The sequence below is a fragment of the Lithobates pipiens genome, unplaced genomic scaffold (genome assembly GCF_037356315.1).
Source record: "Lithobates pipiens isolate NorthernLeopardFrog02 unplaced genomic scaffold, aLitPip1_a1.2 Scaffold_30, whole genome shotgun sequence".
NCBI classification, from domain to species: domain Eukaryota; kingdom Metazoa; phylum Chordata; class Amphibia; order Anura; family Ranidae; genus Lithobates; species Lithobates pipiens.
In genome coordinates, this window is record NW_027507791.1 from 89060085 (window position 1) to 89079662 (window position 19578).

General features: G+C 43.8%; 1 protein-coding gene across 4 annotated transcripts in view; it reads right to left on the minus strand.

Moving 5' to 3' along the window:
* Positions 1-1534: 1534 nt before the first annotated feature.
* DCAF4 (DDB1 and CUL4 associated factor 4) overlaps positions 1535-19578 on the minus strand; it is a 63863-nt gene continuing 45819 nt past the window's right edge. For 3 of the 4 annotated variants that reach the window (XM_077464589.1, XM_077464590.1, XM_077464587.1), the window contains exons 12-15: positions 10655-10834; positions 10405-10519; positions 9375-9844; positions 1535-2360 (exon numbers count right to left, since the gene is read on the minus strand). In XM_077464589.1, the coding sequence (XP_077320715.1) occupies positions 9633-9844; positions 10405-10519; positions 10655-10834 (507 nt within the window). In that variant the 3' untranslated portion in view covers positions 1535-2360; positions 9375-9632. Of the gene's footprint in view, positions 2361-9226; positions 9315-9374; positions 9845-10404; positions 10520-10654; positions 10835-19578 lie in introns of those variants that run through there. The other variant, XM_077464588.1, reaches the window with a different exon arrangement.

Below are 19578 nucleotides of genomic sequence, written 5' to 3' on the forward strand. Positions count from 1 at the left end.
CCACCTATGTATTTATACAGGTTGATCATATCGCTCTCCCTTAATCTCCTCTTCTTGAAGGAGAATAAATTCCATCCAGTTAATCTTTCCTCATAGCTGAGCGCCTCTTATCAGTTTGGTTGCCCTTCTCTGTCCTTACTCCAGTTCCCTTTTTGTGAAACGGTGCTCAAAACTGAACTGCATATTTCAGATGCAGTCTTACTAATGATTTTTACAGGGGAATAATTATACCTCTCTCTCTCTCTGGATTCTACCTCTTAATACAAGAAAGTATTTTGCTAGCTTTAGAAACAACATGCTATTATTAAATGTATTGCCCTACCAGACTACCCCAATTCTCCTCCACACTATTAACTCCCTTAGTTCTTCTCCTCAAACACAAGGCCCATGGCCTAATCTGGTCCCCCAAGCCATTTCATGTGGCCCTTGCCTCAGGGCTTTTTCTCAGTTGGAATGTTGTGGAACAGCTTTTGGTCTCTGCTCACCACTGTAACTTGTAAACACAAAAATCTTCCGTGTTTACTCTCACAGATCCCTGCAAGAATTCACGGTGGGGCCAGATGCTGACTAATGATCTCCCTGCAAGTGAAAAATAGAGGTGGAGCTGCCTACACTGCCAGGAGGTACTAGACCTGTGATGGTCGAACCTTGGCACCCCAGATGTTTTGGAACTAAATTTCCCATGATGCTCAACTACACTGCAGAGTGCATGAGCATCATGGGACATGTAGTTCCAAAACATCTAGGGTGCCAAGGTTTGCCATCACTGTACTAGATCTTAGCTGGGTAGGTGAGCTGCGACAAAGATTTTTTTCACTTTGTGCACAGTGCACTCCTCAACCCTGCACTCTGTATGTAGCACACTCCTTAACCCTGCAAGCCATGTACTCCAATCTATCTGATTAGACATATGGGGTTGGTTTACTAATGGCAAATCCACTTTGCACTGCAAGTGCACTTGGAAGTGCAGTCGCTGTAGATCTGAGGGAAAGCTCTGTCGATTTTATCAACCGATCATGTATAAGCAAAAAGGCTGTTTTTTTATTTTCCTTGCAGGTCTCCCTCAGATCTACAGCGACTGCACGTCCAAGTGCACTTGCAGCGCAAAGTGGATTTGCCTTTAGTAAATGAACCCCATAGTCTTACAGATAAACCCAGGCCCTTTGAGGGAAGCCATAATGCTGATGCAGCCTGCAAGTAAACTGAGTGTGAATCCCCTGTCCTAGAATGTACGGTGCATAAATGTTTTAAGCCCTCAATTGCAAAAGTTTACATTTATCAAGATTAAACCTCATTTACCACATAGTTGTCTAATTCAATAATACACTGAAGTTGGATTGTAAATTGGAAACCTACTATAAGGACATTATTCCACTGCATAGCTTGGTGTATTCTGCAAACACTTAAATAGTACGTTCAATTCCAATCTCTATATCATTTATAATTGTGTTAAAAAGTAACTTTCCCATCACTGAACCTTGCTTGCACCATGAATACCTTAGACCAGGTCTGTTCAAAAGCATGCGGCCCAACACAAAATCATAAACTTTTTTTTCTTATAAAAATGCATATACACTTCACAAAGAAAAAATTTACAGTGTCTTTTTACTGGACTTTTATAAGTTTTATCTTCCCAAAGAAAAATATCCCACTCTTCACGATCACGTCATCAGTTTTCAGAAGCATCTATATTAGTGAGCAATTATGTTCAAGGATGAAGCACGCGAAGTGCGAAATTAGAACTAAAATATGTGATAAGCACCTTGAGACTTGCTACTACATTCATATTAACGCATTCGTTTATCAAAAACTGTGTAAAATATTGCACTAGTTTTATGTTGGCCTCTTTTACTTTTATAATAAAAAATGAAGTTTTAGTATTAAGATAGGTACATTATGTATATCCGTGATCATTAACTTGTGATCCTGCTTGACTTTTTCTGCTCATCAGCTATCCTTATTGTTAGGTTATTTTATGTGTGACCAAAGACAATTCTTCTTCCAGTGTGGTCCAGTAGGGTCAAACGGTTGGACACCCCTGCCTTACACCAGAGAATGAATTATTAATCAGTATTGTAAATACAATCTTTTAGCCAGGTGTTTGCAAGATGGCTTTCTTTTACTAGACCAAAATAAAAAGAGAGTTTAGTTAAATTGTTTAGTTTACATTCTTCTTTAAAGCAGAGTTCCAGCCTTTAAAAAAGATAAATAAAAGTCAGCAGCTACAAATACTGTAGCTGCTGACTTTTAATATAAAGGAAACTTACGTGTCCAGGTATCCTGCGATATCAGTACCCCAGCCGATTCGTCCATCAGCTGTGGGTGCTGGCATCTTCACTAAGGAAAACAGGAAGTAAAGCCTTGTGGCTGGGGTGTGGCCGGATGTCGATGGGAGTGGACGTGTGTGAGGCGTGAGAGCATGGTGCTGCTCTGCCCTTCGTTGCCCTGCCTGCTCTGATGTCTTCGCTCTGATCCCCCCTGGATTATCTGATGCCGCCTAAGGCCCCTCAGTGTATAGCACTTGTATGACATTCAGGCCCTTATGCCTAGGCACATATTATTGCTTGACGGCTCAAACTGAGCGGCTGTAGCTTGCTACCTTCAAGTTTGTGCGGTTTGTGCTGGAGTACGGGGACCGCTGCTGTCCGTGTGGAGCTATCAGAAAGGGGGCCGAGAGTCTCGCGAGATCTCGAGCGGCTCCTGGACTCCCGCGACGCTGCGGAGCTTCTCCCTCCGCTCCGCTCGAGCTTGGTGCTCGACACGTGTGGCGTGCCCGGCACCTTAGGCTCTGGGCGGCGGGTTGGCTGGCGCGCGGTGTGAAGGTGAGAGGGGACTCCTGTGTAGAGCTCCCTTTCCCCCGCTCTCCTCCGCTCTCCCCCCCTCGTTTACTGCTCTCTGCCTCCTCTCCAGACTAGTTGGAGTGGCTGGTGAGACAAGAGGCAGTGAATTGAAATTTATACTGACAGCGTTGCCTGTCTTTTTTTCCTTTTTTTTTGGGGAGAGAGTGGAATATCTGGATAGCTTGGATGCCCTGCATGGACCTGTGGAACGCTATATGGCTATGAACCAGTAATTAAGATAAGTGCTTTTTCTCTTTCTTGTTCCTAGTTACTCTTGAAGTGAACCACTGATTGGAACTGCGGTATTTTGAATATATGCTGATATACACAAATAACAATATTTTGCTATAGCACTGAATCCGTTGCTGTGGGGTTATTGCTTGAGGACTGAACAAGTGTCATCTACACAAAGAGAGACATTACAACAGCTCGGCTCCCTCCCTCTCCCCTTTCCCTTCTTTTTTTTTTTTTTTTTTTTTGGAACGTGTTATATTATTGTTTCCCTGCCTGATCAGTTGATAAGTGGAAGTTGATTATTTGCATGGTGGGCTCGCTTGTGGCTATTTAAGTTAATCATGTCAAGAAAAAGGTCCCCTGAGGACCAAATACCTGCAGAGGGTCAGCAAATCACCTGTGCCGCTAAGGACAAAACTAATCAAATGTCGGCAGCGGCAAAATTGGAGCGCTACGCCCATTCTGGCCCAGCCTCACCCAGCAATTCAAGCTCTCAGCAGGGAAATTTACATAATAAAGACATCAAAAATTCTTCTACTGATAGAAGGAGTCAAGGCCAGTGTCTGGCCAACCCCATTTTACCAGCTGCTAAATTAGGGGGCAGTAGGGGAGGGGGAGGAGGAAAACTACCAATAGCAACAATAAATTTGGAAACAACGCTAAGTAGCTCCCATGCATTGATGCCGAGCAATGTGGATGAGGAACCCACATTAAGAGACATTTTGAACGCAATTAAGGAATGTAAAAACTCGATATCCAATTTTGATGAACAGCTAAGATATATAAAGAAGGAACTATTGTCCATGAGACAGGAATTGAATAGGACTATACTAAGAACTACCGAGCTCGAGGAACGCATGGGTGCGATGGAGGATGAGTTGAGGCCTATGAGGCTGGAAATTGATTCATTCAAAAAATCAGCTATTATACAAGCGGATAAATTCGATGAGATGGAGAATAGGAATCGAAGAAACAATATCAGGGTGCTAGGTCTCCCTGAACACTGTGAGGGGACTAATCTGATAGGTTTTCTTGAGGGGTGGTTCCGAGAACTCTTCGGGGCGGCAACATTTACCCCGATATTCGCAATAGAACGGGCACATCGTACCCCGGGAAAAACCCGCCATATGGGGGAGCGCCCTAGGCCTATAATGCTCAAGATTCTTAATTACCAGGATAAAGTATCCCTACTGCGAGAGGCCAGAATGAGGGGAGACATTAGGTTTAAGGGAGCTAGGGTTTCTTTGTATCCTGATTTTTCTCCTGACCTTCAGAAAAGAAGAGCTGAATTTATACCAGTCAAAAGAGAAATGGTTAAATATAAGTTAGAATATGCACTCCTCTATCCAGCCCGCTTAAGGGTGATTGCACTAGGAAAGACGTTCTTTTTCAATACGCCAGAGGAAGCATCCCAATGGTTAGATGAAAGTAAAAAAGACTTATAAATACACGTTACAGGGCAGTTAGATGGTTTTCAAGGGATTCGGGGGTATATATTTTTTGGGGGGGGGGGTGGATAGGAATAAGGGGTACGTTTGTTGAAGAAAATTTTTTTTTTTTTTTTTATATTTGTATTATGCACAATATGGGTGGGGGGCAGGGGTTGAGTAGCAAGGGTGTGTGGAGTACAAGTGGGTATTTGTAGTGGGGGACAAAGGGTTCCCAGGAGTGGGTGAAGACTGGGGGTGAGAGCACCCAGTAGGATTGGTATGGGTGAGTGGTGGGAGTGTTGTAAGAAGGCCACAAATGTACCCCTAGGGGGTAGCCCTAAGGGGCAAGGGGGGTGGGAGAGGGAGTTTGGTAAAAGGGGAGGTGGGAGAGATGAGGTGGGAAGGGGGGGAAAGGGAATAATAACAAAAACAACACAAGGACACATAAATTTGGGCGGGAGAGTTGGGAAGGGAGGGTGGGGTAAGGGAATGACAATAAAGTAATACAAGGATACACAAATTTGGAGATGCATTATTTAGAAGGGGATGGGAGAAAATATTATGCACTATATAGAGCACATATAGAGCACATGTATGCACTATATGGAGCACATGTATGTAAAAGGGAAAGGTCTTTTTTGGTATTAATATATTTACAAATTTTTTCTCTTTTTTTTACTGTCTTTTTTAAAAGAAAACTGTCTAATTTATAGGTTGCTAAGTAGTGATGCAGGTGAAAAGAATTAGGATAGTATCGTGGAATGTGCGGGGCCTGGGAGATCCGACCAAAAGAAAAATGGTCTTGTCAGTTTTAGAGGGTAAAGGACTCGGATTATTATGCCTCCAGGAGACTCATTTAACGGGTGATACGATTCGGTGTCTACAAGGTCGGAAATTCCAGACCCAGTTCCATTCCGTATTCTCAACCTATGCAAGAGGGGTTAGCATCCTTGTTGATAGGGCGGTTCGGTTTTCCTGTTATAATAGCTGTATAGATGTAGAGGGTAGGTATATTTTTTTATATTGTCAAATTGAAAATAATCCCTACGTGATAGCAAACATGTATGTTCCTCCTCCATTTAAATTGGAAATTTTATATGAGTTATTAGCCTTCGTAATAGATAAACCTGATATCCCTGTGATAGCAGTAGGGGACTTTAACGAAGTTTTGGATAAATCCTTGGATAGGTTCCCAACTGTAAATACATCAACGGTGAAAGATGCAACGAGGTTAGCTCGCTTCCTACATGAAGCTGGCCTATGCGATGCATGGCGCACTCGGCATCCGGGGGAGCGACAATATTCTTGTTACTCAGCAACTTTTTCTACATTATCCAGACTTGACATGGCTCTGGTGAATAGCAGTGCGATGTTACGAGTGGACGAGGTAGAATATGGCCCGAGAGGAATCTCGGACCATTCCCCCTTAACACTGACACTTTGTGTAGCTAAGAAACAATATTCTGGCCAATGGAAAATGGACCCCGTATGGTTGGAACTAACGAAGGATACGGATTGGGTGACAACTATGTTAAAAGAGTTCATCAAGGTTAATATGGGTACAGCATCAGGAGGGGTTGTTTGGGACTCTTTAAAGGCCTTTTTAAGAGGTCTTTTTATTCAACAAATTGCTAGAAATAGGACCGAGATGAAAAAACAGGAAGAGGAAGCCACTAAGGCGGTATTAGAGACAGAAAGACAATATATTATAAATCCGAATCCTATAACACAGAAGGCTTGGCTCGATAAACAGCAAGAATTTAAGACAATTATTAGGCATAAGACGGATAACAGACGTATATTGCAGAAACAAGCAAATTTTGGGGAGGGAGAGAGAGTGGGGCGAATGCTGTCATTGCTGGTTAAAGTGAATACGGCCCCCTCAACGATACTATCAATTAGGACCCCAGAGGGAGAGACTACTTTTGAACCATCCACTATTAATAACACATTTTATTATTACTATAGCTCACTATATAAATCTCAAGGGGGGAGTGAAGGGGGAGCTACGGCTGCCTTTCTGGGGAATCTGAATATGCCAACAGTAACAGCAGAAGATTTAGTAACATTGGAGGCCCCGATTACTATCGAGGAACTCCAAAGAGCGGTGGCAGATATGCCTAATTTAAAAGCACCAGGACCCGATGGATTACCAATCGAGGTCTACAAGAGATATGGGGAGATCCTGCTGCCACAATTATTGGAGACACTGAGGCAGTCCTTGGAGTGTGGAGCCTTGCCTTCCTCGATGTTGGAAGCCACTATAGTGGTTATCCCTAAAGAAGATAAGGACCCTATGGACCGGGCCTCATATCGCCCGATCTCGCTTTTGGGATCAGATGTTAAAATATTAGCAAAGGTGCTTGCAACACGCCTAAAAAGAAGTGTCCATAAGCTCATTCACCCCGGCCAATCGGGTTTTATCCCGAATAGATCTACTAGTATCAATATCCGTAGACTGTTTCTGAATGCCCAGATTCCGGTAGATAATGGAAGCTCCAGAGCAGTTTTGACTCTGGATGCAGCCAAAGCATTTGACAACCTCGAATGGGAATATCTATTTAAAGTGCTTATCAGATTTGGGTTTGGACCAAACTTTTTTAAATGGATAAAATTGCTTTATACAGACCCAAGAGCGAAAATTAAAATTAATAATGAGCTCTCTGAGACTTTCCTATTGGAACGAGGCAGGGGTGCCCCCTCTCCCCCTTGTTGTTTGTTTTGGCGGTGGAGCCATTGGCCATCGCTATTAGGGCTAGCCCTGATATACAGGGATTTAGGAGAGGACAGGTAGAGGAAAAAATTGCATTATTTGCCGATGACATTTTGCTTTTCCTGGGGGATGCTCAAGCCTCATTGAAAATGGCAATGAAGATGATTAGAGAATTTGGTCTCATATCAGGATTAACCATTAATTGGGATAAATCCGCTCTGTTGCCACTGGAACGGGGGTTTATTTGCGCTCCCCAGGATATTCTGAATTTGAAACAGGTTGAGAAGTTTAAATATTTAGGGGTGTGGATTACTAGGGACGTAAATTCTTACCTGGAAGATAATTTATCTCCTCTCCTAGTAAAACTAAAACAAAAGGCCGATATTTGGAGTCGCCTCCCCCTTTCGATGGCGGGCCGCTGCAATTTGGTTAAGATGGTATGGCTCCCTCAAATTCTGTACCTCCTTCATAACTCACCATTATGGATTGGGGAAGGATGGTTTAAGAAAATAGAATCCTTATTTAGACTTCTTATATGGAAAAAGGGTCCATCGAGGATTAGCTTACGGACTTTGCAGCTGCCGTTGGAAGAGGGGGGGTTGGCGATCCCATATCCTAGACTCTATTACTTAGCGGCCCAGCTGCAGCATTTAGCTGGAGCAATAGCAATAAATTAAGCTAATCCCTGCCACAAGCTATTAATGCTAGGACGTCCACACAATATGCTTGTGGAGGCGTTAGAGGCAAATTCATTTAATATGCATTGCCCAACAACTACTCAGGTTACTAAACTCTGGAAAACAGTAAAGGCCCTATTGGGATATCAGAAGATATCCGTGTTGGCTCGCCTATGGGATAATAGAAACTTAGACGAGCTATTTAAAGTTGAAAGATGTAAGGAATGGGAAACTCAAGGGATACATAAGCTAGCGCAAATTGTTCAGGGTTCAGCTATTAGGTCATTTGCTGACTTAAGATCTGAATTCTCCTTATCAAACCGCTCATTTTACAAATATCTCCAGGTCAGACACGCAATTCAGGCCCAATTTAGATCGCAGGAGATACAGTTGATCCAGATCCCGGTGATATCTCAAATTATGTCTCGAGATACGTTTAAAGGCTTGATTTCATTCATATATACTAGGCTGGGGGATAAATTGTTAGATCGAAGCGGTATGATCAAAAGTAAAAGGAAATGGGAGAGGGACGTGGGACCAATGTCCGTACCCGACTGGGAGTGGATAATGGATCAGGGAACCAAGGTTTCTATTTCTCCGGCACAGAAAGCCTCCCAACTTTTCTTTTTTCACCGGGTATATCATACACCTAGGAAAATGTTTAAAATGGGGTGGAGAGACAATGATCAGTGTCCTAGATGTGGTCGGGTTAGAGACTTCATCCATATGTTTTGGAGGTGCCCGAAGCTTTTTAGATACTGGACACGGGTAATAGAGCATGTGAATGAGATCTTTAGCTTGACACTGGATGCAACAGCGAGGACCTGCTTGTTGGCTATGCCGGAGGGATATAAAATCCCTAAAAACTTATTTACACCAGTTACTAGATGCCTTTTTCAGGCAAGGAGGCTAATTGCTCAAAATTGGCAGTCACATTCTAGTCCATTACCTGAAACATGGCTGACGAATATAAGGAAGATAATTAGTAATGAAAGGGTTTTTTATACTAAACAGGGTAATAGTAAGAAGTTTGAAAGGATATGGAGCTATGGATTGATGAAATTAGGGATCCCCTTATAGGTAGTCGAGTAAAATCGTGTGTCTCGTAGTCTGTATATCCCTTTTTTCCATGTTTTTTTTTTTTTTTCTCCTCCAGGTTGTTTAGTGTGTTTTTTTCTATATACGATGAGGGGTGGGGGTGGGTTTGAGAGGAGGGGGGGTGGGGTAGGGGAGAAGCGGGTAGATTAAAACACCTAGGTGTAGAACAAGAGAAATAACCATGGTGGTTAGACTAAGAAGAGCCGTAGGCAGAGAGACTCGATAACTTGGCTGTTTACTTGTAAATCAATTTTATTTAATAGAACACATTTGAATAAATAAGCCACAATGATGTGTAATGTGGGAGGAGATATAGATGAACCTAAAAGTGAATTGAGTCTCCCGAATAAACTCACTGAGTGAGTTTAAAAAAAAAAAAAGCCTTGTGGCTTCACAACCTGTTTCCTACTGCGCTTTCTGATTGCTCTTGCTATTCTTCTGGGATACCTATTATAGTAAAGTGGATAAAGTCCCAAATATGTTAGGTTTCCTTGGTATATATATGGGCTAAGGGCCGATTGTTTTTTTTTTTTTAGTTCTTTTCAACGGCTCTATTGAAAGAGTGTGATGGATTAAAAAAAGGCACTAGCAATTGCTTGGATGTCATATTGCCTATTGCATGGATAGGCTATCATATTCCTTATTCCACAGTATTTGTGTTATATGTAAAGTGATACAAGTCTTTCTTAACAGACATAAGGATGCCAGGAACAGTCTGTCTTTTCCCTCCTAAGTGGGAAGAAAACACCACACTTGGTATAGTGTCCTTAGATGCTGGATGTGGAGAAGGGATAGTCCGGAGCAGTCTGGTATCTTGCAGGTTCCAAATTCTTGTGTAGCAGTCCTGGCCAACTGAACAAAAAGTTAAACACAGGCATTAGTAGTATTCACTACCATACATATATATGTACTTTAATAAACCTTTTTTTTTTTTTTACCACAACCAAGCATTTTCCCTTCATTTTCAGGACTTAAAACTTCATGAATTGTTGCACGTTAACTCCTATGAAAAGTATTTACGTTTTATTATAATAGAACAGTCATTTTCTGTAGATTTGATTTTTATTAATTGAAAATAGACCTTTTCCTGTGAAGGTGAAATTGATCTCCCTAAAATTATTTAAATTTAGTACAATGAAAAACACAACGTATTGTATAGGTAAAAAGCTTTTAGTTGGTATTTAGAAGATTCCCCAATTTTTTTTTTTTAACGCGCTAATTCTGTGGTTATCATTTAGATCCTTCAGCTTTACTAATGTGTGAACTACTGTCCCAAAACAGTGTAGCTGATGTAAGAACTCCAAAGCTGCCTACTTATTCCAGGTCAGTAACTAAGTAGGAAAGCTGGAACATCAGCATTTTTATACAATAGCAGCAAGGGTGACAGTTTACCTTTTAAATTCCATACATACCAGCAATGAGCAATCCTTCCTCTTCTATAACGTGCAGTGGTAAATAGGCATAACTATTGTTATGTCCCTCATAGTGCTGTAAACATTTTACCATTCTCATATCCCACAATTTGATCTGTAGAAAATAAATATATGAGGCTGGATATTTTGAGGTGCCAGACACAAAAATAATGTAAATATTTTTAACAGTAACTTCTGGTTGCATATTACACAGTTTAATCAAGTTCTATAAAATTATCTGTTAATGTACCTGTCCAGACATATCGGAGACCATCAAGTAATTTTCATCCTGAAGAAGACGTAGACAAGTGATGGCAGAGTTCTGGAGGAAAGATGTCCCCTTTTTCCAGTTAGATGGAGAAAGCGCAGGGACACGCATATCAATAGAGAATACTTCTCCAGAGCGACACCCATTATAAAGCAGTAAGTTCTGAAATGAGAATATATCTCTCAACTCAAAAAGATCGTGCAAAATATAACATTTTTATAAAGTAACAAACTTACCAAAGGCTAATATAGCAAGAGATGTCAATTTTAATTAGCACAGTTTTTTTACTGCACTAACAATGCCTCAGCTCTCATTCACATGGACCTTTTGCATTAAACACAGTTGAAACTGATCTGGGATATACACTATATTGGCAGATGTTTTGGGATGCCTGACTTTGCACCAACATGAACTTTAATGGCATCCTAGTCTTAGTCCATAGGGATCAGTATTGAGTTAGCCCACCCTTTGCAGCTATAACAGCTTCAACTCTTTTGGGAAGGCTGTCCACAAGGTTTAGGAGCGTCTCTATGGGAACGTTTGACCGTTCTTCCAGAAGCGCATTTATGAGGTCAGGCACTGAGATGTTGGATGAAAAGGCCTGGCACGCAGTCACCGCATTAATTCATCCCAAAGGTGCTCTGTCGGGGGTTGAGCTCAGGACTCTGCACAGGCCTGCCAAGCTCCTCCACCCCAAACTCGCTCATGCACACTATATTGCCAAAAGTATTGGGCCACCCTTCCAAATCAATTATAGTGTGGGGTTGGGCTTGGAGCCTTAGTTTTAGTTCCAGTGAAGGGAACTCGTAAGGCGTCAGCATACCAAGACATTTTGGAAAATGTAATGGTCCTAACTTTGAGGGAACAGTTTGGGGATGGCCCCTTTTAACATGACTGAGCACCAGTTCACAAAGCAAGGTCCATAATGACATGGATGAGCGAGTCTGGGGTGCAGGAACTTGACTGGCCTGCATAGAGTACTAACCTCAACCCGACAGAACATCTTTGGGATGAATTCAAGTGGAGACTGCGAGCCAGGCCTTCTCGTCCACAATCAGTGCCTGACCTCACAAATGCACTTCTGGAAGAATGGCCAAACATTCCCATAGACACACTCCTAAACCTTGTGGACAGCCTTCTCAGTCAAGTTGAAGCTGCAAACTCAATATTGAACCCTACAGACTAAAGCCTCATACACACGATAGGACTTTGTACAAACTTTCCCTTGGATTTTTGTACAAAGGGCGTCGGCCCTGAACTTGTATTGCATACACACAGCAGGACTTTTTCAGCCAACTTTCACCAAATCACATGTTTTTTCTGCTCTTTACCACCACCTTTGGTCAACTTCTGTATTGTTGTCTGATCTTTTGCATTGGTTCTGAGCATGCCTGCTTGTACTTTGTACAAAAGTCCTATGGTTTTCTGTACACTCAGACTTTGCTCCATCGGACTTTTGTTGCCAGAAAGTTTGTCCTTTCGCGCAGCCAACAAAAGTCAGATGAAAACCAAAAAAGTTTGTCTGATGGAGCGTACACACGGTCAGATGTTGCTCCAAAACAGGTAATTTGCATGTTTGTTGTCAAAAAGTCTGATTGTGTGTATGGGCCTTAAGACTGGGGGGTGTCCCAATACTTTTGGCAATATAGTGTATTAAGGACACAGACATTCAATTAAAGTGGGGTTATATGAATGAATGAATGAATGAAATACTTATATAGCGCACAATGCGAACTGAATCGCCTCTAGGCGCTGTGGCGAGCTTTGATCATCTGCTAAAAGAGGAAGGTCTTGAGTTTTTTCCTAAAAGCCAGGTGATTTTCTTCCAGGCGGATGTTGATTGGTAGAGCATTCCATAGCCGAGGCCCTTGGACAGCGAATCTCCGATCCCCCTTGGATTTATACCGGGCTTTGGGCACGAGGAGGAGGTTTTTGTTGGCTGATCGAAGACTGCGGTTTGGTGTGTAATGATTTATTTTCTCCATTAGGTATTGCGGAGCTTCTCTATGCACGCATTTGTGGGTGAGGCAAAGGGTCTTGAACGTGATCCGATTTTTTACGGTTAGCCAATGTAAGCTCCTCAGTGAAGGAGAAATGGATTCCCAGGGTTTTTTTCCTGTTATCAGCCTTGCCGCTGTGTTTTGGATCAGTTGTAATCGCGCAAGTTGATATTGTGGTAATCCTATGTAAAGCGAGTTTGCGTAGTCCAGTTGTGAATTAATGATTGTTCCAACTACCACTGCTTTGTCATTCTTTGGGATAAAAGGGATGAGTCTGCGAAGCATGCGCAGCAGATGGTGAGATCGACTGACTACTGTTCCTATTTGCGCATCCATTGACATTTGTGCGTCTAAAATAACCCCGAGACTCTTCGCTTTGGTCTTTGGGGAGATAGTCTGCCCAAAGACGGTTGGTGGAGACCAGGAGGTTTTGGTTGCGGGCTTATGATTTTGGTGTAAGATAAGAAGCTCTGTCTTTGATTGGTTCAGCTGGAGGGAGTTGGTGGTCATCCAGTCCTCTATTGATTTGAGGCAGTTTTCAAGTTGTTGTTGGTGATCTTTTTTTCCATTGATCCGGAAATAAAGTTGCGTGTCGTCAGCGTAAGAGTGGAAGCAGAGATCTGAGCATCTGATGATTTGAAGGAGTGGGCGAATGTAAATGTTGAAGAGAACGGGTGACAACGGAGAGCCTTGAGGGACTCCGCAGGTGACTGCCCGAGTTTCGGAGAGGAATTTTCCTAGTTTCACTGTCTGTGACCGATTTCCTAGGAAGGACGCGAACCAATGGAGATCTATGTCTTGGACTCCGGCTACTTCTGTGAGGCGGACGAGTAGAGTATTGTGATCTACTGTATCAAACGCTGCACTTAGGTCTAGCAGTACGAGGAGACACGGCTCTCCGTCATCTGCCGCTTCGAGGGCGTCATCCCAAATCTTGAGGAGAGCTGTTTCTGTTCCATGACCCGGGCGGAAGCCTGATTGCAGCGGGTCCAGGAGTTTGTGAGTATCCAGGTGAAGTTGTAGCTGATGTACTACAGCTTTCTCCATGATCTTAGAAATGGTGTTGAGGCTTGTAATTGGCCTACGGTTGTTTGGATCCTGAGGGTCCAGGTTTGGTTTCTTGAGTAGAGGTTTGACGATGCCTTGTTTGAGGATGCTGGGAACAATCCCTTCGTGGAATGATCGGTTTATGAGGTGAGTTATGGTTGGAGCCACGATGTCGGAGCATTCTTTCAGTAGTTTTGTGGGGATGATGTCAATAGGTGAGGTACTGTCACGCAGTTTATTAATGATGTTTTTTGCGGTGTCTACGGTAATTGGGGATAGTGAAAATTTTGGCGGTTGCGGTATGTTGGTGCGGACATCCTCTTTATGTATTTGCTGGCTGAGGTTGGATGTTTTCTTCTGACAAATTGTTTCCCTGATGGTTTTGACTTTATCGATGAAAAAATCCGACAGTTTGTCACAGTAATCCTGGGATTCGCTTTCTGGGGGTTCTAGGCACACCGGATTCATTGATTGATTAACCAGTTTAAACAGTTCCCGTGGTTGGTTTGCGGCCGTTGAGATTGTATATGAGAAGTGGTCCTTTTTGGCTTTGAAGATTGCTTTCCGATAATTCTCTGTCAGACCTTTGTAGTTAAATAGGTTTTCCTCGGTGGGATTTCTTCTCCATGTTCTTTCCGCTCTTCTGCGTTCTTGCTTTAGTACGGAGAGGGAGCTATTAAACCATCCAGCATTTTTCTTCCTGATGAGAGCCCTGCGTTTTGGTGCTACCGAGTCTGCTGATTGCAGTAATGCCTTGTTCAGGGAGTTGAGTGTTTCCTCCGTAGAGTGGTTTAAGGTTATTGTAGATATTTTTTTGGACAGAGTGGTTTTGAAGGCTTCGGAGTACAGTTTTTTATGCGATCTGGTCCAGTGCGTTGTTACAGGTTTCCGTTTTGCGTTGGTGATGTTGGTAGTGATTTTGAATTTGATGGCGTGGTGATCCGTCCATGGCAGAGTTATGTTGTCGAGTATGTTGACGTCGATGTTCTGTTTGAAAATGAGGTCCAGGGTGTGTCCTGACCCATGTGTGGGAGTCTTTATCAGTTGCTGTAGACCCAGTTCTTCTAGTTGATTGATGCAGGCAGTCGCGATGGGGTCTTTAGGCTCGTTTGCCCAAAGGTTGAAATCTCCGAGTGCCAGGAAATTTTTGAATTTTAGGGTGTGCATTGCAAAGGATTCTGTGAGGGGTGAAAGAAGATTGGACTTTGGTCCCGGTGGTCTGTAGCACAGTAGTATATGAGTGGTGTCATGGGGTGTTGGTTGAAAATGTAGCGTCAGGGTTTCCATAAAAGACACTGGGTTTTGAGATGATGGTTTAGTGAGATCCAGGTGACCTTTAAAGATCACTGCTAGGCCTCCTCCTTTTTTCCCTATCCGGTGTTCGGTTAGGATCCTGTAGTTTTCCGGCACCAATTCGGTGAGGATGGTGTTGCAGTCAGAGGTTAACCAGCTTTCGGTGATGAAGAGGCAGTCTACATTGTTCTCGATGATGAAGTCGTGTACTTCCAGTCTATGTTTGACTGCAGACCTGGCGTTAATCAAGGCGCAATCTAATTGTAGTGGTCGAGTAGATGTCTTCCTGTAGTTGGGAGCTGCTTGTCGTCCGGTTTTTAATAGTTGTTCTCTTTGAAGTATTTTTTGTATGAAAGATGGCAATGTGGTGTTGATGTTCCTTAGTCTGTGCAGAACTTCAGCTGAGTATTTGAAGTAGCACATGGTTTGTGGATGCTGTTGATGGTACTATGGGCCTAAGATTATGATCCTGATCAGGGTATTGATCCTGAGGTGGGGCTAGGTATCAGACTTGCCGCCGTGCTTGAGGCTATTAGCGCGCAAGTTGATCAGGGGATGCCTATATGGATGCGGAAGGAGTTGTTGTTTTCGGTTGCTGGCTGTTCCAGCTGCCTTTACTTAAGGTGGAGGTCTCCGCTTAGAAAAGAAGTCTGGCTGTGATCTGGAATAGTCGTCCTAGGATAGCGTAAAAAATGGAAAGGAGGCCGGAGGTAGGGGTATGCTAACCTATGGTTGTTCCAGAGGAAGGCAAAAAACCCCCTGACAGTAGCAGCCAAATGCACCAGTGGGGCAAAAATTCCTTCCTGATCCCCGTAGGCGGTCGGACAGAGTCCCTGGAACAATCACTGGGGGGGGGGGGGGGGAGTGGAGGTGCGAGCTTACCTGGCTGCGGTTGTCCCCTTAAAACACTCTGATCCGGTGAATCTGGCTTGCTGTCAGCCTGACATTTCTGGAAAGCTGTCTGGTTGCCCCTTGCAGTGGGATCTTTAAAATGGAGGGGAGGATGGATGTAGGATAGAGGTTAGAGACTCCTGTCTTAACTCCTGTTTTCAACTCCTGGTTATTAACTCTCCACTTTAGTTCAAAAAAATCCACATGCAAGCCACAATCAGGGAGCAAGCTCAAGGGGGAGTTTGTATAACTACCTTTATACACCTGTGAACAATTAACCCCTTCCCTAATTTGGGAGGAAGAAAGAAGGGAGAAAAAAAATGCTGTTTAAAAAGTGTCAGCAAAAAAGGTCTTTTAAAAACTGCTAGCAAATGTATCAAATAAAGGAGGGGAGAAAATAAAACACCCCCAAAAACAACACTTGCAAGCAGAAGCAGTCAAGCAGAAGCAGTCAAAGCACAACTCCTGGTTATTAACTCTCCACTTTAGTTCAAAAAAATCCACTTATGTTCAGAAAATCCACATGCAAGCCACAATCAGGGAGCCATATATCGCTGCTCTCAGGATATTTGGACACTGGCAAGCAGAATAATTGTAAGCCAGCTTCTGTAAAACCCTTCTCTATGCAGTTTGCCTCTGTATTTACTAGTGCCCAAGAAGGATAGTGTCAGGGCTGGCTTAGCCCTTCCTTCTCTGGGCTGGCTGCTCAGCTGTCGGCTAACTGCCAGCTCTCATCTCTCTCCAAAGTTACCAGCTGTTCCTGATCATGCTCGTCTGACCTGCCTACTTAAGACCCCTTTCACACTGGGGTGTTTTAGTGTTAAAAAAAGCGACTGTAAAGCGCCTGAAAGAAACCTCATCTGCAATCCCAATGTGAAAGCCTGAGTGCTTTCACACTGAGATCCCTTTTACACTGGGGTGTTTTTTTTTTAAAGCTAAAGCACCTGTAAAGCACCTGAAAGAAGCCGCAACTGCAATCCCAATAAAAAGCCAGAGTGCTTTCACACTGAGGCGCTGCACTGGCAGGGCATCAAAAAAAGTACTGCAAGCAGCTTCTTTGTAGTGCTTTTGGAGCGGTGAATACACCGCTCCTAAAGCGCCCCTTCCCATTGAAATCAATGGGAAGCCCCTGCAAAGCGCTTTTGGCAGCAGTGCTTTGTGGGCACTTTTAACCCTTTATTTGGCCACTAGCAGGGGTTAAAAGCGCCCCAATAGCGCTCAAAAAACGCTGGTAAAGCGTTGCTAGTTTAAGCGGCGCTTTACGATTGTTTTTCGGGCGCTAACATTGTGAAAGGGCTCTTAAAGCACTTGGGCTTTCACATTGGGATTGCAGATGAGGCTTCTTTCTTTACATGCGCTTTTTTTTTTTTCAAATAACATTTTATTTGTGTAGTATCAAGCATTACATGTCATGCACTTCAATGCAACATTGGTGGAACCAAAAACAAAGAGTTAACAATCAATAAGTGCACACCGGCCTGTGGAGTATAGCCACTTGGAGCAGGTACAAACCAGGCCAGGTAGTGCTGTCCGCAGGCATTATGTTTATCCTCAATAGTGAATAAAAAGTAAAGATCAACCAACAGTAAACTGATCCTCAAAGCTCTGTTTCTAGTGAAGAGTTACTTGCGGAGACAGCAGGTATCGACTTAAAGTGCTATATACTTGTACATTATTGACATTATCAAACATATGCTCCTGGGAGAGTTTGGAAGGAAAGAGAGAAGTGAGAGAAGAGCAAGAAGCTGGGAAAAGAGGGGGATACTGAAAAGGTGTTAAAGAGAAGAGAAGAGGGGAAAGGGAGAGATAGGGGTGGGTAGTCACCATAAATATTCCGCATGTCTGTCAGGGCCGGCTGTCCCTGAGGTTCCAGGGACTCCAAACCAGGTCATGCTCCTCCAACCGGTCCTGTATCCTGGCGGTCATCTTTTCCATTAGTTCCACATCCCTGATTCTGGCGTGTAGTGCTCTTGGGGTAGGGGGTTGTGTCTTTTTCCTGTGCAAGGCCACAAGACACTGCGCTGCTGTCAGGATGTGTCGAGATAGTTTTTGCAGGGATTTTGACAGTTTGGGGAAGGGGACACCAAGCAAAAAAGTTTTGGGAGTCAAGTCCAGCTGACGGGCCAGAATACTGGTCAAGAGACGTTGGACCTCCGTCCAAAAAGGGACTATACGGGGGCACTGCCAATAAATGTGTAGGAGGGTGCCCTTGCGCTCCCGGCAGTGCCAGCACCTGTCCGTTGCAGAAGGGTAGATGGCATGAAGAACGTCCGGGGTCATATACCAGAAGAATAACATTTTGTATGCGTTTTCCCGATAAAGTGTGCACATGGAGCTTTTGGATGCCTGTGACCATATCATCCGCCATTGCTCCTCCGTGAGCACCTCACCCAGTGCCTCCTCCCATTTAAGCATGTATGCATGTTTGCCTTTAGAGCCCATAGGAAATACATTAAGTATTTTGTAAATATCTGAGATCACCCCTCTCTGGGCCGTGCCTGCTAGAATAACGTTTTCAAATGAGGTAGGCGGAGAGAAGCGGAGGTCGGAGGAAATGGTCTGGGCAAAGTGACGGATTTGCAAATAGCTATAAAATCCCTGACGGGGGAGGTCGTATTTGGCTTGGAGGTCAACATAGGGCAGAAGTCTCCGCGATCTGGGGTCCACGAGGGCCCCCAGATGGAAGAGGTTCCGGGAAGACCAGGGGTGTGACACATGCGCTTTTTTTTAACGCTAAAGCACCTGAAAAAGGCCCCAGTGTGAAAGGGGTCTAAAGCTGTCCAGTTCACTTCACCTCTGCCTTCGCCTTGGTAACATCACAAGAACCCATCTCCTGCAGTTCCATTTAAAGACTGGCTTGCCTTCTGGCTCCTTATCCTGCTTGCTGTTGCTCTAACTTGGATCCCTGACTCTGGCCTGGATGATTACCCGATCTGGTTATTGAACGCTGGCCTGGCTGACTACTCGATCCGGTTACTGGACTCTGGCTATGCTTTGACTACGATTTTTCTATTTACCTTTTTATTTAATAAACAAGTGTGATTTAATTGTACTTCTGTCTCGGTCTGATTCATGGTTTCTGACAGTAGGCGAAGGACATGAATTCAGAAGATACAGTCAATCCACTTGTTGGTATGTCTGGTTCCACTCCGCTTCCCCAGTTATTTGGGGGTGATACAGTTCAATGCAGAGGGTTTCTCAATCAGGTTGAGATATACCTAGAGATGCTGCCCCAGGCATTTCCCACGGACAGAAGCAAAGTAGGTTTTGTGATATCTTTGCTTTCTGAGAGAGCCTTGGCCTGGGCTAACCCTCTATGGGAGTTACCCTCAGTTTGTGGCCTCCTTTAAGAGGGTATTTGACGTTCCCGCACACTCTGCTTCTGCTGCCAAGTGCCTCATGTCCATCAAACAGAGTACGAGAACTGTTGCCGACTATGCCATTGAACTCCATGCTCTGGCAGCAGAGGTTGCTTGGAACAATGAGGCCCTCGTGGCTGCTTTTTCTCATGGTCTCTCGGATTCCATCAAGGATGAGATAGCAGCCCGAGATATACCCACTGAGCTGGAGAGCTTGATCTCATTTGCCATCCTCATTGACTCCAGACTCAGAGTTTCTCTTAAGGAGCGCTTGCGGAAGCCTCCTGTTCGTTTGCCTGCAAGCTTTGTAGTCCCA